Consider the following 14,747-nt stretch of genomic DNA (forward strand, 5'->3'; position numbering starts at 1 on the left):
GTGCTGGGGTGAGAAAGATTGTCCAGGTAGGCTGTGTCTAGACTGAAGACCCTGAGTGGTCCTCAAGTGAAGAAAGTGGTCCCCTTCTCCTCCTCTTTTGAAATGCAATGGAATACACTTAATTAGCAAGGTTTTGCTCAGGAAAATGGCAGAATGACACTCGCAGGGATGCAGAAGAATAAAAAGCTGTATGGTGGGCAACCTGGGAGTCAAGGGACTCATGGTTGGCTCCAACCCTTTCCTCTTTTCCGAGTGTCCCTGGGGAGGTGAGGTGTTGACCTTGGGATACAAAGAAGACACTATACTCTAGGGCAGCAAAGAGTTTGGCAAACCAGCTCCGACCAACTGGTAGAGTCTTTCTGAATTGATGTTTAGAAGGTTCTTAGGCTGAATTCAGGCTCAGGTAGGTTTTAATCACTTGGCAATGTCTGCCATGGGGCAGAATGGGACGTGCTCACATGAGCACAGCAAATGTGTTATCTCTGTTCTGGATGACGGCTACAGCACGAAACCTTCCTTTCTGCTTAAAAGTCTAAGTTCTACAAAGACCAATCATCCCCGACCTTTGAGTTTGTGTAGGGCACTCTTCAAAAAGACCGTATTTATTTAATTCTACTCTGTCCTTTTTCATTGCTTACAGTTCTGAACACATTTGTAATTTGTTTCAGAGAAACGGAACTTGTTGAAATGATCCAGCTATGAGCATTTTGAAGACTAAAAAATTAAATGGCATGAGATGCACCATCTAGGAACACTGACCTTTTTTGCTCCTTGCTCTTCTTCCACACCATCTCCTATGACGACGTACACCACTTTTCTTCCAAACCTTTGAATTATCCTCTCAAAACAGCTTTCCTTTCCTAATACATAAAAATAAATTATAAAAAGTGTAAAGTTTGAGTAACTCAGAGCTACAGTGCTTGAACATTTTATACAAAATACTTCCTTTATGCTTCTGATTCAACTCTATCCTACTTGTACAAACTGAAGAAGAGTGCTTTTAGATGCCATTTGGATAGAATCTGGAGCAGCACAGTAAATTACAAATTGTAAGTTATCCATGTGGTGACTTGTCCCTTAGAAATTGTCAATTTTATTTATTTTTTAAAAGATTATTTATTTATTTTTGTGAGGGAGAGAGAGAGAGAGAGAGCGCACGTGGGGTGGGGGGGGCAGGGAACCTGATTTGGGGCTGCATCCCAGGACCCTGGGATCATGACCTGAGCTGAAGGCAGATGCTTAACTGACTGAGCCACTGGGAAATTGTCAATTTTAGTATTCTTTTCCCAAGGGCTCATTTATTAAAAAGTAGCATCTAGTCAATCATAGTAGAGCATTTGGGAAAAAATAGTTTTGCAGCAGTCCTTTTTTTCCTAGCAGCTGAGACTTAATGAAGGCATGTGATTCTGGCAACACATTTGAACTTGATTTAAAAAATGTTTTACAATATACCAAACTTCGAAAATAATATCTGATCCCAAGTCTATTGAGAAGGATGAAAAAAAAAAAACTGACAGGTTTTGTTATAGCAGGAGAAATCAAATGGTGGAATCTGTTTATTTCTTCGTTTTCCAGTTGGGATTCTATTTGAATGAAAGACCCCCCGCCAAACCTAATGTGTTTCCTTGAAATGTTCTGGTAAAGCTGTTTCTGAAATAAATGTCAGGTAATTTGGGGCACTACAGAGAGATCACGGCTGCCATACCCAGGCATCTAATGTCCAATAAAGCACTTTCCTAGAGGAAAAGCGGAATAAAAGTAACAATACCTTTATCTATCTATTATCTTTTTCATGTCAAGACTTGGTTTGGGCTCTCAGGAGGCACATCCCTGCCATTAATGCGGCCATTGTTGCTCCTTTAGAGAAGAAACTGCTGTTCCAAGTCCCCCACCGCCAAAAGGGTCATTTTAATGGACAATGGGACAGTTTATAGTTTTCAAATGTTAATGGCTGAGCGGCCCGCATCTCTTTCAAATAAGGATCAGATACACTCACGAGCAAATTGCTTGTTTGCTTAAACAAATGTCTGCTTTATATTTGTATTTTGCACTAAAATCTCTGGTTTGCATCTGACAGAAAAAAATAGGGCCCAGCCTTATTCAAATGATGTAATTTCAATGCTTCTTTAGTTGCCCACTAAACTGTGAAATATTAAATCACTTTAAGAAACAAATACCAAGTGTGGTTTTCACTGCAAAAATATACAATCAAAAACTTAGATGTCATGAAACTTTTCCCCCTTAGAGGGAAATGTTTATGTGTTTTTGCCAAGTTTCCCTTTCATGGGAAAAGGAAGGTAAACTCAATGTTATTTACAGGTGAGGCTGTGGTAGACAAAAAAATTTCTCACCTATATACTATCTCCTATAGGCTTCACTGTGAAGTCTGGGTCACATAGATGTCTTCCATAATAAAGACTGAGAAACTGAAGCTGACTTTTAGAAGTTAATTAGAGGTCCTACATGGAATTTTCATTTTGATGAATCCATTTCATCTGGAAGAACATCATAGCCCTGCTAAACGAGATACCAGCCATCTCCTTCAATGACTGCCACTTGTCTATAAGGAAAATTCCTGGATTTTCTGCATTGACTCCCAAATTATATCTCATTTGCTTGCAAAATTAGCAAAACTAGAGGAGTTTCAATTGCTGCTGCTTCTTTTTATTTTTTATTTTTTTAGAGAGAGAGAATACATGCATGAGAGGGGGTAGGGGCCAAGGGAGAAGGAGAGAGAATCTTAAGCAGGCTCATGCCCAGCCCAGAGCCCAATATGGGGCTTGATTCCAGAACCCTGAGATCATGACCTGAGACAAAACTGACTTGGACACTTAACCAACTGAGCCACCTAGGCTCCCCATTTACTTTTCTTATGAAAAATACCATAGAAAAGTGGTTCTACCTCTGGTTTTGAGATAATTCCTACCACTTTTTAAAATCATTTTTAATTCTGTATCAATAAAAATTAAAGTTCAGTATCACAAACAAAATGCCCATTAAAAATACCTAATATATACTTGTTATAATTTTCTATTATCTTAATATTTTCAAATTATTTAAATTATTCAGGATTAAAGTTCAACGCGCATGACATGTAATAAATACACTATTTGTTCTTTCCTTCTGGGGAGTTAAGCACTATCCCTTCCATTCTATAAGCTTCTTTGGAAATTGTTCTTTCATGTGCTGATAAATGTTTACCATGGACTCCTGTTTATAAAACACAGCATGATTCCTCTTTATTGTTATGGATAGCATAAATATCTGACTTAATGTAAATAGTTATTTTTATAGATATGATAATATATAAAAAAATCTGGTTATATTGGGCTACCAGGAATTCTATTTGGTACATTCCCTTTCTTTTTTCTTTAAAGATTTTATTTATTTATTTATTTGAGAGAGAGAGAGAATGAGAAAGAGGAATCTCCAGAGCGGGGAGGGTCAGAGGGAGAAGCAGACTCCCTGCTCAGTGGGACTCGATCTCAGGACTCTGGGATCAGGACCTGAGCCAAAGGCAGACGCTTAACCGACTGAGCCAGCCAGGTGCCCCATTCCTTTCTCTAAGTATTTTTCTAGCATTCTGTTCTTGGTGCTTCTCAAGAGGCAGCAGTTATTCTCCAACTCCAGCTATTTCCAACTTGACAGGGCTATGTGAATACTTTCACACTCAACATTAATAAAATTAAACTCTCATTTTTCCCATCACATCTGATTTTTCCCATCAGGTAATAGCGTCATTACTGACCCAGGTGTTTAAAAAGAACCTCTGTGTCAGCCTTGTTCAGAATAAACAACTGTTTACTCATCCATTTTATTGAAGTAACATTTATTGAGCACCTGGTATGTGCTGGGCACCATGGCTACAATGATGAGCAACACAGACAGACTCAGTGGCTATTACAGTCTGATAGGGAAGTCAGACTATGAACAGATAATTATAAAAGTAATTCTTTAGCAATAACTTAGTAAATGCTTCTAAAGAAAAGTATTGGAAGTATACAAGTATAGTTGGATGGAGAATTAGATTCCATTTTTGCCCTTTTTTTCTTTAGATAGAGTTGAGCAGCCAGAAACAACCTTCTTCCCATCTACTAGGATCCTCATCCCCTTTCCCCAGGACTCACCGAAATAACATCTCATTAGGGTGATAAACAAGGCCACATATGTCTAGACCTAAGTCTACCTTTCCAGCTTCAGCTTCCCATGACCCAGGACCACTTACAAGTCTCTCAGCAGGGAACACGTCTTAAGGTCTCTGTTTTTTGCTCTCACTAGCCCATCTGCCTACTAAACTCTTCTGTATCCTTCTATACCCAGCTCAAATGACATTTCTTCCTTTTAGTATTCACAGACACTTGCTCTCTGCCTCCTCCTGGGTGGGAGTGAATGTTTCCTCATTCAAGTGCACATTCAGGCACTTAGTGGTAGAGAACTCCCTATGGTATGGAAAGGAGTCTGGACACTGGAATCAGACCTAGTTTGACCCTTACCTTTACTGGCTATTAACTTGGACAATTAAGTCTCTGAGATTTAGTGTCCTCATTTGTAAAATGGAAAGGTTGTGAAGACTGATTTTAATATGTAAAATGCTTAGTACAGTTCTGCACATCTACTAAGTATGTGATAAAAATGTTCATCTACATACTTCTTTGTCATGTTACAGTTATTTAGATGTCTGCTTCCCCCACTAGATGGTGAATTCTGTAAGAACAGGAGTCATGTCTTTTTTTAATTTCACTTTTAGTCTGCCTTGGTTTATATTCTAACCAATTTTCACATTAGTCATCTTTCTCCAACTATGATTCCTTCCTTCAAGAACTTAAATTTTTTGGGTATCTCCAAACAAAAATGGGAACTTAACTGTTTATACACACTGAATTAAAATAAAGCAAAAAAAATATAGTTCCGGTGATGATAATTTAAAGAAAGCTATTAGAATTGTTTCATTTATACTTTGTGTATCTCTATACTACTATTTGTTTTAGTGTATTAGATATTTTCGTTGATGTTATCTATGAGGCAAGTAAGATAATAATCCAGAATTGATGCTCAACTGACAATAGCTAAAATGCATAGGTCTTAATGTTAGCCAGTAAAGTAACATTTTTTGAATTGAGCTGTATGGCTTATGATTTATATTTCTCTTGATGTCTAAAGGCAATGCTGACAATAAAATTAAATTCTTCTTCTAGGTTTCTGACACCTAGCATTATGAAAAAAGTCTCATTTACTTTTACTCATTCATTTCTACCAGCCTGAAGGGAAAGAGTGGAGTATAAAACAAGCAACAGCAGCTCACCTATTTTTGTTGCACTGTAAATATTTTCTATTGGAAATACAATCCCTAATCCATATAGCAGGACTTTCGCCAACGCTGGGATAAGCTGAGTAGTTGTGACTAAAATATTCACACAATTCGTCCTATGAGAACCGGAAAAAAAAAAAAAAAGAAAGAAGGCTGTTGAAAAATGAATCTCCAAAGTGAACAAATACGAGCCAAGGCTGTTTTCCAGCAAAAGCACCATGGAGTGACTTGGGGACAGCCTACCGGGAGTGAATGAGCGTGAGTGCTTTCAGAGCCAGTGTCAACCAGGAGTCCGTCAGGGCTTCAATCTCAGCCCGCAGCTGCAGCCAGGCTTCCCTCTTGGCTGGACCAAGCAGGCCTGTGGATTTAAAAGCACAGGAATTCCTTCCTTACCGATGTGTCTAGTCAACTTTATAAATAATAAACATTTAATACCACTCCTAATATCCACCCTCAAGCTTTATAGTAGATCAGGTAATTTTTCACTGATTAGCATTCATTTGACACATATTTATTTAGTATTGTAGGAAACATCTGTTGATTTTGCATTCCTAGCATCCCTTCCCCTGGCTATAGAAGTCATCTCTTTTTGAGGAGTCGGCTCACACCAGTCCTCTAATCATGGAGTATGGACAGAGCCAACGCTACCCTCTGGCTCCCAGGGTAGGTGTATGACCGCAGCGTGGCCAGTGCAAGTCAGTCTTGGAACTTTCGCTGTATCTATTGGGGAAGATATTTTTCTACTCAACTAAGGTGCTAAACTCACAGAATATAAACTTGGATCTGTCAATGGTCACCTATGCTACCTTATGGGAGGGACTGACCCAGAATGACTCCTACCCAAAGGAAAGCCTAGGCAAAAGATTCTGGATGTCATCTTTTGAGCATGTGGACTTAGCCATGCTGGAAACCAACACACCCCTAAACTTTTCATTATTAAGTCAACATATTCCCTTGTAAGCTAAAGGCATTTTGAAACACAGATGAATGAGCTTTACAATCCATCTCAAGTGATTTGGCCAAAGGTAGTTAATCCCACACCTCCTTGGAAGGACAAATGAGTATCAGAAAAGTCAAGAAACTGACTCCAGGTCCCACACACTATGAAGGAATGCAGCCAGGACTAGATAAGACTAGCCAGGGTGCCTGGCTCAAATCTAACATTCCTGTCACTAAATCACAGCAGAATAATCACAGGTCAGATGAAACCGCTCTAAAAAAGTTATGATATCCAAAAAAAAGTGTGATGCGTAAGTGTGTGTCCTTGGAGAATTTTGGCTAGACTATCTTAATAATCCAGTAAGATCCTGGCGGTGGTTACTTGCCTCCAACGTTATTTTTGTAGGTATTGTAGATCTCTTTTACTCGTCTGTAGCGGAAAGCCAATTTTCTCATCCAGTCTACACCACCCCGCACACCGGTTGCCAAACATAAATTAGCACTGGTGGCTGCAGCAGGAAAGCCATCTGCTCCGAAGTTATATGTGCTATTTAGATGCAAGAAAAGCCCATCATTAACCAAACAGAAAGTTCATCTCCATTAGCTGAGCCGTTAAACTATAAAATGGAGAAAACCGCTTCACATTTCAACATGCTCACCTTAGGTCTTGCCCATTATCATCTGAAGACACATCATCTATATGAACTTGGTCACATTCCTAAAAGGCAATTAAAATGGTACAGGTTCATTTTCAGGGAGCATCTTAATTTTTTTTTGAAAAATCACACACAGCTGTTTAAAAACTCCCCGAACTTTCACTGGACTGTTTTTCAACAATGTCAATCAGTAGGTATCAGTCTTGTTAAGTTGATATTTTTGCCTACTTCAGGTCTTCTTTTAATATAAAAAATGAGCAACGTCCTTAAGGACTACTGTTACTCAGCTTCAGAAAACACATTTTTGTGTTTAGAAAGGAAAGTGATTGAAAACAATTAGCATATGTGTTCCATAAACCTCAGGTACCTGAAGACATCATGCTGCTCAAAGCTGATTCAGTCAATGCCCAAGCATAACTGAAACCAGACATTTCGGTAAATGTAACATGCTAGAAAAATTAAACCTGATGCTAACTGCCAATGAAATTATGACCTCTGATTGCTGTTGAGCCACACACCAACAGAGCCTGAGGCCAGTGTGCTGAAGAACCCAGACGAAAAAATCTGTTACTGGTTTGCCATTGATTTGAGATGTGAGTTTTATTCTTTGTGTGTGTGTGTGTGTGTGTGTGTGTGTGTGTGTGTGTGTGTGTAGGAGGAAGAAACCATGGGAGACTTCAAAACCCAAATAAAAACAATAAAACCATGTGGTGTTTTTTACTTTTTTTTTTTAACTGTTTCACTATTATATATTCCTTTTAAGTGTGTTGGATTTATGGATTTATTATAGAATAATGTTACGTGAACAGAGCTGACTTGTAAACCCCAAACCACATGTAAACTGTTTAGAATAGGAGGCTGTGATTTTGGACTACAGCTCTACTGGACTGAGTTGATGAATATGCACCTGTTTGCATATGAACACCCCGACTTCTCACCACTATGTTCCCAGCCCCTAGCATAGCTGTGTGAGGAGCAGACACTCAGTATACATTTGTTGAACGAATGACGGCATACTAATTTGGAGACACACAACAAGGTCTCCCACCCAGAGACAAGGCACCCACACTTTGGCGTGCTTCAATATTTCAGTCATGATTCTTTGCAGTCAGGCTCTGAATACCCCATACTTATTTTATCATACTTATTTTCGTTAAAAGTTTTAGTATAAAAATATTATTAAAAGATTTCCAGGTATGTATCCTGTATTTTAAAAGGTTCTTTTGGCTAAGGCGCTGGTTATATTTCCTGTATAATTTTGTAAACTCTAGCCTATCCATATAGTGCTCAACATACAATTTGTAACAAAGATGACAGTCATAAAGGGCCACAGTAATACAAGGTGTATTTTTATATTGTGGGTTCCTTCCGAACAAATTTTTTTCTCTCCATGGATTTGTGAGGAAGGGAGCAGGAGATAGAAGGGGAAAGAAACTCAAACCAGCTGTTGCTTAACAGAATTAAAATTGTGACCCCCCAACCTCTTCTCTAAAGCATCTACTTTCCAGGCAACCGCCTCCCAGCAAGCAGCAAGTTCCAAGGAGGAAAAGACTTTGACCTTGTAACCCTCCCCTGCTCTCCTGAGGTCTATAACCTCAGATAAGAAAGAGGAAAAGCGAGTCTAGGAGGCCGCACATGTGGACGGTGAATTTAACATTTTTAAAAACAGGTAATTCCTGGAAAACATGTTTGGGGACTTCTCGGAGTTATTAATTTAATCATATTTCAGAAGATGAATGATAGTTGTGTTTTTTCAACGAGGTACTTATTCCGGGTTTAAAGAGTGCCTAAATCATGAGTGTAGACATTTCTGCCACTTATCTAGCCAGAAATACATTTTTATGTTGTTGGTAAACAACTCTTTTAGGGTGCATGGTTGAGTGTACAAAACAGACGAGAAAACCAAGACAAACCAAAAAGTGCACCCCCCCCCCCCCCCGCTCAGCCAAACAAAAACAGAAAAACTCAAAAAGCCAGAGCGCCACAATGGAAGATTCTTCTCTTTTGGGAGAAACAGGAGGTGGAGGGTTAGGAAGTCCAAGAAGAAAAGCTCCGTTAAAAAGAGTTTAATTCAAGGAATCACACCAAAGCTGACTTAACAAGTTACTTGGTTAACTCTAGGGGTGGGGAGAATTCCTTGGAAAGGCAGGGTGTTGAGAGGCTTTTCTTAAACGAATGCAGTTGTAAATCTCCGTGACTAACAGAAGCCAGTTATCCTCCAGGGACTGTTAATGACTCCATTGTTGCTATTGTCCTCTCACATCCTGTATTTGTTTTCTCCCGCCAGCTTTATCCAAGTCTTTTTGTTCCCAAGGCTGAAGCCCTCATTTGAAGGACTGTTCGGGATCTTGGTTACCTCTCTAATTGAGCGTCAACAGCTTTGAGCTTCTACCTGCAGACACCAAACTCACTTCGCAGAGATCTGATCAACTCTGGTGTGGCGGCAACAAGGAAATCTTCATTCTTTATCAGGAGAATAGCTCCGTGGAATGATTTTCATGAAAATAGATGCAAACATCAGGAGCATTTTTTAAAGGGCCTAATTGGTTACCCCAGGAATAAAAAGAAACCATGACAAAGTCATGTAAAATATGTTTTCAGAACTGTCCGTGTCACTTAACGATAGAAAAATACTAAGCTGCACAAACTTCGGATCGATAAGATAAATACGGAAGATTTGGCAACCAAGTCTTGGTAGGAGCTTCTACATCTGGGTAGAATTGTCTCGGGAAATAGGTTTTTATTTTGATGAAAAACTATTTTACTATCTTGATGTTTACCTATTAAAATTTTTAATTACTCAAAGAACAGAGAATATTAAAATACAGAACTATCTCGATACATGTGGAATATGTAAATCTTTCTAAGTGCATCTACTCTCAAATTAGAAACTGCATTTCCCTGCATCCTGACATCTGAAATTCTCTCTCCTCCACTGGGATGAGACTGTCCTTCCCCCACCCCCCTTTTCTTTGGAAGCTATCTAGTTTTTTTGCTTGTCTTCTTAAGGGCGTAATTTTAGGTTTTCATGTTTGCTTTCTGGACTTTGTTGTTTTTTAGTTTCTAAATCTGTTTTAAACTCAGAAAATTAGATAATTGAAGGAGGGGAGCAGGAGTTCTGGACCCACTGAAACAACATGACAAAACTTAAAGCCCACTGGAAGAATCTATAGACACAGAAAACAAGAATGGAAGCTACCCATACTTCTAGGCACCAAGACATATTCCTAAAAACCCTACTTTGCTACTTAATACAGAGTACAGAACATATAGAATGCCATGGGAAAAGGAAGTTTTTATTCTAAAAAGACTGAATGTGCTGAAAACATATTTTTGAAATAAATCACCAAAAAGTCCACAATAGGGTTTTAAGGCACTGAAGTCATTACTGAGGCCAAGTCTTTGCCTAGCATTCCCATGTCTCAGGCCCATTACTGCCAGGTCAGCCAGCTTAGCAGGTTTTATAAATTAATCTGTCCCGTTGAGGCTGGAGATGCCCCAGGTAGCCCTATCGTGTTTGGGGATCTGGCTGGGGGCCTCATTTGGGAAGGAGGTAGTACTTCTCAGGACTCCTGGTAGATTCCACACTCAATACCCATCTGAACTGGCTAATGGGTGCCTTAGCTTAGAAAAGTGGTCATTTATTCATTCATGTATCCTATTATTAATCAAGGGGCTACTATGTTCCAGATGCTAAGGATGCAACATTTAACAGACAAAAATCCTTACCATCTTGGAACTAACACATTCTAGTGGGGGAAACTCCCAAAGAAGAAAATATGCAAAATGTGTAATAAGTTAGGCGCTGATAACTGCTAAGGAGAAAAAAATACAGCAGGCAAGGGAATGATGCAATGCTGTGTAGGGTCTGGGGAATGGCTCTGCAGGCCAAGGAAAGGGCACATTCAAGGGTCCTGAGGCGGGAGAACCTGGTGTGCTGGAGGATGAGGCAGGAGGGGGGCACAAGGAGGAGATCAGGCATCAGGCGAGAAGAGTTACAACGGCTAGCAGGTGACAGCAAGGAGCTGACTTGGGAAGTAGCATCCTGTTATCAGCCCCTGCCCTCAAGGCACGTACAGTTTAGCAGGAAAGACAGAAGTTAATTAACTACACATGTGATAAATTACAATGGGACTAAATGCTGCAGAACCGCCTTGAGGAACATTCAAAGGAACATCCTCCTGCTTGAATGGCTGAATTCCATTTAGTCTAAAAGAGCTGCCAAGGTCTGAAAAACTTAAATTGTGTTTTGCTAGGTGGGGGAGGGACAGCCGGCCCAACATTTATCCTCGATGCTTTTGTGATGAAAGCAATTGAGAGATAAATGGCAGACTCGCTAGAGATGGTTCACAGTCACTGAAACTGTGGTAACCGAAACAAAACATAGCTTTTTGATCCCAGACTGTGGATGCCAGACCACTACTTATGCATGGTGGTGAGGTGGGGTGGGGGAAGGTGGCACTTACCGGGAAAGCTGTCCTTCTCTCTAGGAAAGAGCCCAGACTTAGTTCCCAGACATGCAAGGGAACTCTCTGGAGTTGGCAAGCACGTCCCCTCCCCTTACGGGATGGTTTTTGTTACCCTCTCAGTTACAGACTTGAGAATTGCTATGGGAGCTGGCAAGGATCGAGAGGTGGGAAAAGAGTTATTTTTTGATAATGGCTTTTTTCAAAGGGAGGTCAAAATCAGCAACATTTTTGCATAAAGCCTCTGTATCAGTCTATAGTAGAGGAATATGTAATTAACATTTTTATTTAATCAATTTTCATATACACCAACATAGCACAAATTCTCAAAAAGTCAGGGCCAGTGCTAGGCCAAGTTGTGACTATCCTTCACTAGGAAAATTTTACAATTAATTACCGAATTTAGATTACTGCTAAAGCAACCTGAGGTTGGCCTCACCCTTTTTAGAAATCCTAAAGCACCAGGGCAACAAGAGCCGTTGACACTTGATTAAATGTCCTATTTTGACATTTGGTATCCCTTGAAGAGTATATTCCTCCCTCCCCAAAGTGGTGGCAAACTACTCAATAAGTCATTTCTTTCTTTCTCTCTCTCTCTTTCTTTCTTTCTTTCTTTCTTTCTTTCTTTCTTTCTTTCTTTCTTTCTTTCTTTCTTTCTTTCTTTCTCTTTCTTTCTTTCTCTTTCTTTCTTTCTTTCTTTTTCTTTCTTTCTTTCTTTTCTTTCTTTCTTTCTTTCTTTTCTTTCTTTCTTTTCTTTTTAAGATTTATTTATTTATTCATTTGAGAGAGAGAGAGAATGAGAGACAGAGAGCACGAGAGGGAGGAGGGTCAGAGGGAGAAGCAGACTCCCTGCTGAGCAGGGAGCCCGTTGCGGGGTCCAGGATCTGGACTCCAGGATCATGACCTGAACTGAAGGCAGTCGCTTAACCAGCTGAGCCACCCAGGCGCCCCTCAGTAAGTCATTTCTCACACTTCTGTGGAGACCCTGCAGAGGCAGGCACACGGTTTCTCTCCCTCACAGACATTCCTTCTTCTTGTTGAGCTGAATTAGTGTTACCAATTTATGGTGAAAGTGGACTAGTATGCAATGGTATAACCCATTTTATATCACAGATATAAAACATGAAGACTCAGAAAAGTTAAGTAAGGTAAGTGCTGAGATACTATGTCTGTGACCCCCCAGCTCATGGTCTCCTCCTCACCCGCTTCACATGATGCCCACAACTGCCTCCATCTAGATCCTTTGTGGCTTGTTTGGAGCTCAGGAGACTTCAGCTACAAAACATATCCTCCCCTTCGCCTGCCCCACTCCTCCTGGGCCCAGCAACTGTCACCACGGCCCCCTCTCCCAGCTTGGAGCTCCGATGGGAGTCCTCCATCTTCCAGGACAAGCCTCAGCCCTGCATCTCACCAGTGGGGCTTCCAGTGACTGGCACTTCAGAGGGAAATCGTCCCAGAAGGAGAGCCACTGTGGTAACTGGGCCTTTGCCAGGCGTGGAGGGTACAGAGCACGATTGTAGGCGGTGAGAGCATAGGTGTTAGCGTTTGACAAAGCATGTCCTGAGGAGGAGGCTGGAGGCCCAGAAAGGATCTGGCTAGGCAGATGGCAACAATCAGAAGCGCAGCGCTGAGCCCACAGGTGCCAGCCTGCCACCTCTATTCTCCGCGACAGGGTTCTACAGTCATCTTGCAGATAAACACCACAAACCAAATGACCAGAGTTTACACTTGCCTGGCGTTCCCTTTAGGTCCCAAGGCCTGTGCTTCGCAGAGGAGTAAAATAAATAAAATTCGCAAGCTTTAGTTACTACTGGCCCTCTGCTTGCAGATATCTAAGCACTCATGGGGCCGGATTCTAAAATGCTCTCATGGATGGCTGGGGAAAACTGCCAACACATAAAGCAGCCGAATACCAGCCCTGGTGTTGGGAATATGAAGAAAGCCACATGGGGTACGATCTCACAGCCATGCGGCAAAGGCACATTCCCTCTCAGAACTCTGGTTGCACTGTTATTCTGCCTTTTTGGTCCCTTCTGTCATTATTTTTGGCACTGCAACTCAAGCTGACCTTTTTCTGATCCGTCATCATCTCTGGCCTTCCAGGGCTGGGCCACAGACATGTTCTTTTGGACCAAGCCCCAGGAATAACTCAGATTTTGTACAGAGGCTCATATGCAAAATATTAAGTTATGGCAGAATTTTTCTGCAAATATTTATTCTGCTTTGATACTGTAGTGGTTGTACTTTTCCTCCAAGCCTTTCACTTGTGCCATAATTATGTAAAAAAAAACCATCATACCATTCAAGCTAGTTTAGGAAAATTAATAAAAAGAATTAAGACAGTTACAATGGGTCTTATTATCTATGCCAAGCACAGTGATGTAATAGCCGGCACGTGGAGGCACTATACCTCTGAACATGACACTAGAAACATAAACTCCAAGTAAACCTAAAATCTCTGAATAAACAGAGACTCTGAGAAGACTGAGGCAGACTGCCTGTTATGAAAGGGAACAATATAAAAATGTTACAAACACGTCCTTGGAGCAGTTGAGTTACACAAGCCCAGATTCTGCTGATCGAGTCTCCATTTGCTCCATTTTCCAAATTTACCACGAGGAAACTAACACCATACTGCCCACTAATTGTTTCAATACCTTCCTTTACAAAGTAAAAATGAAAGGAAAAAGAGAGTCGCCAGAGAACGAGCTATTTTCACTGTGTCTGTATACATCAGCGTGCCTATTGAGGCCGGCCGGATTGGCCAAGGCAGAGGAAATGATCGGTGGGTGCTCTGTCCCCTCCTATCCGTCATCAAGCTATTACATCCACTGCTCCCACCTCCCCACGGAACAACACAGAGACCTGCTCGATAGCTTAGACATCCACAAGTGACCAGCAAGAAGTTTTCCTCTTATTTCCCGACGCAAAAATGTCTAATTATACAGAGTACAGAGGTATTTCCAGTACTTTTGAGACAAACACACAGACTGTCCCAACGCTTTATTTTGACAAGTGATTAGCAGTGCTTTAAAAAGAAAAAAAAGAGGGGGGTGCGAGCCACCCCCCTGTGGATCTGACCACACTACCCTCCTTCTCACAGAAAGTCTAAAATTGTACAGATGGCATTACTGGGTGACCAGTATTTGAGGGACAGAGGTTTTAAGGGAGTGATTTCCAGAGCGGCTTTTGGAAGTAACTCCTGACTCCCTAGATATTTTTATAACTTCTCTGGGAAAATAAGGTAAAATGGATCAGCCCTAGAGATCCAGTGTGATTCAGAAGTTTAGGGAGAAGGGGTGGTCCAGAAACAAGCCAATTGATGGGAGAGAGGTGAAGAATGCTGCTTTTTTTTTTTTTTTTTTTTTGGTAAGAATG

At 40.8% G+C, this 14,747-nt stretch overlaps 1 protein-coding gene across 5 annotated transcripts in view; it reads right to left on the reverse strand.

Annotated features, from left to right (window-relative positions):
• Positions 1–14,747, reverse strand: part of EYA1 (EYA transcriptional coactivator and phosphatase 1) — a 357,490-nt gene that overhangs the window by 17,500 nt on the left and 325,243 nt on the right. For all 5 annotated transcript variants that reach the window (XM_073892885.1, XM_073892887.1, XM_073892886.1 and 2 more), the window contains 5 exons: positions 6,907–6,965; positions 6,634–6,794; positions 5,552–5,666; positions 5,303–5,424; positions 760–860 (listed from right to left, as the gene is read on the reverse strand). In XM_073892885.1, coding sequence (XP_073748986.1) covers positions 760–860; positions 5,303–5,424; positions 5,552–5,666; positions 6,634–6,794; positions 6,907–6,965 — 558 coding nt within the window. The remainder of the gene's footprint in view (positions 1–759; positions 861–5,302; positions 5,425–5,551; positions 5,667–6,633; positions 6,795–6,906; positions 6,966–14,747) is intronic.

This window comes from Callorhinus ursinus, unplaced genomic scaffold (assembly GCF_003265705.2).
Source record: "Callorhinus ursinus isolate GAN/ISIS: 27379988/994484 unplaced genomic scaffold, GSC_fseal_2.0 scaffold5, whole genome shotgun sequence".
NCBI classification, from domain to species: Eukaryota; Metazoa; Chordata; class Mammalia; order Carnivora; family Otariidae; genus Callorhinus; species Callorhinus ursinus.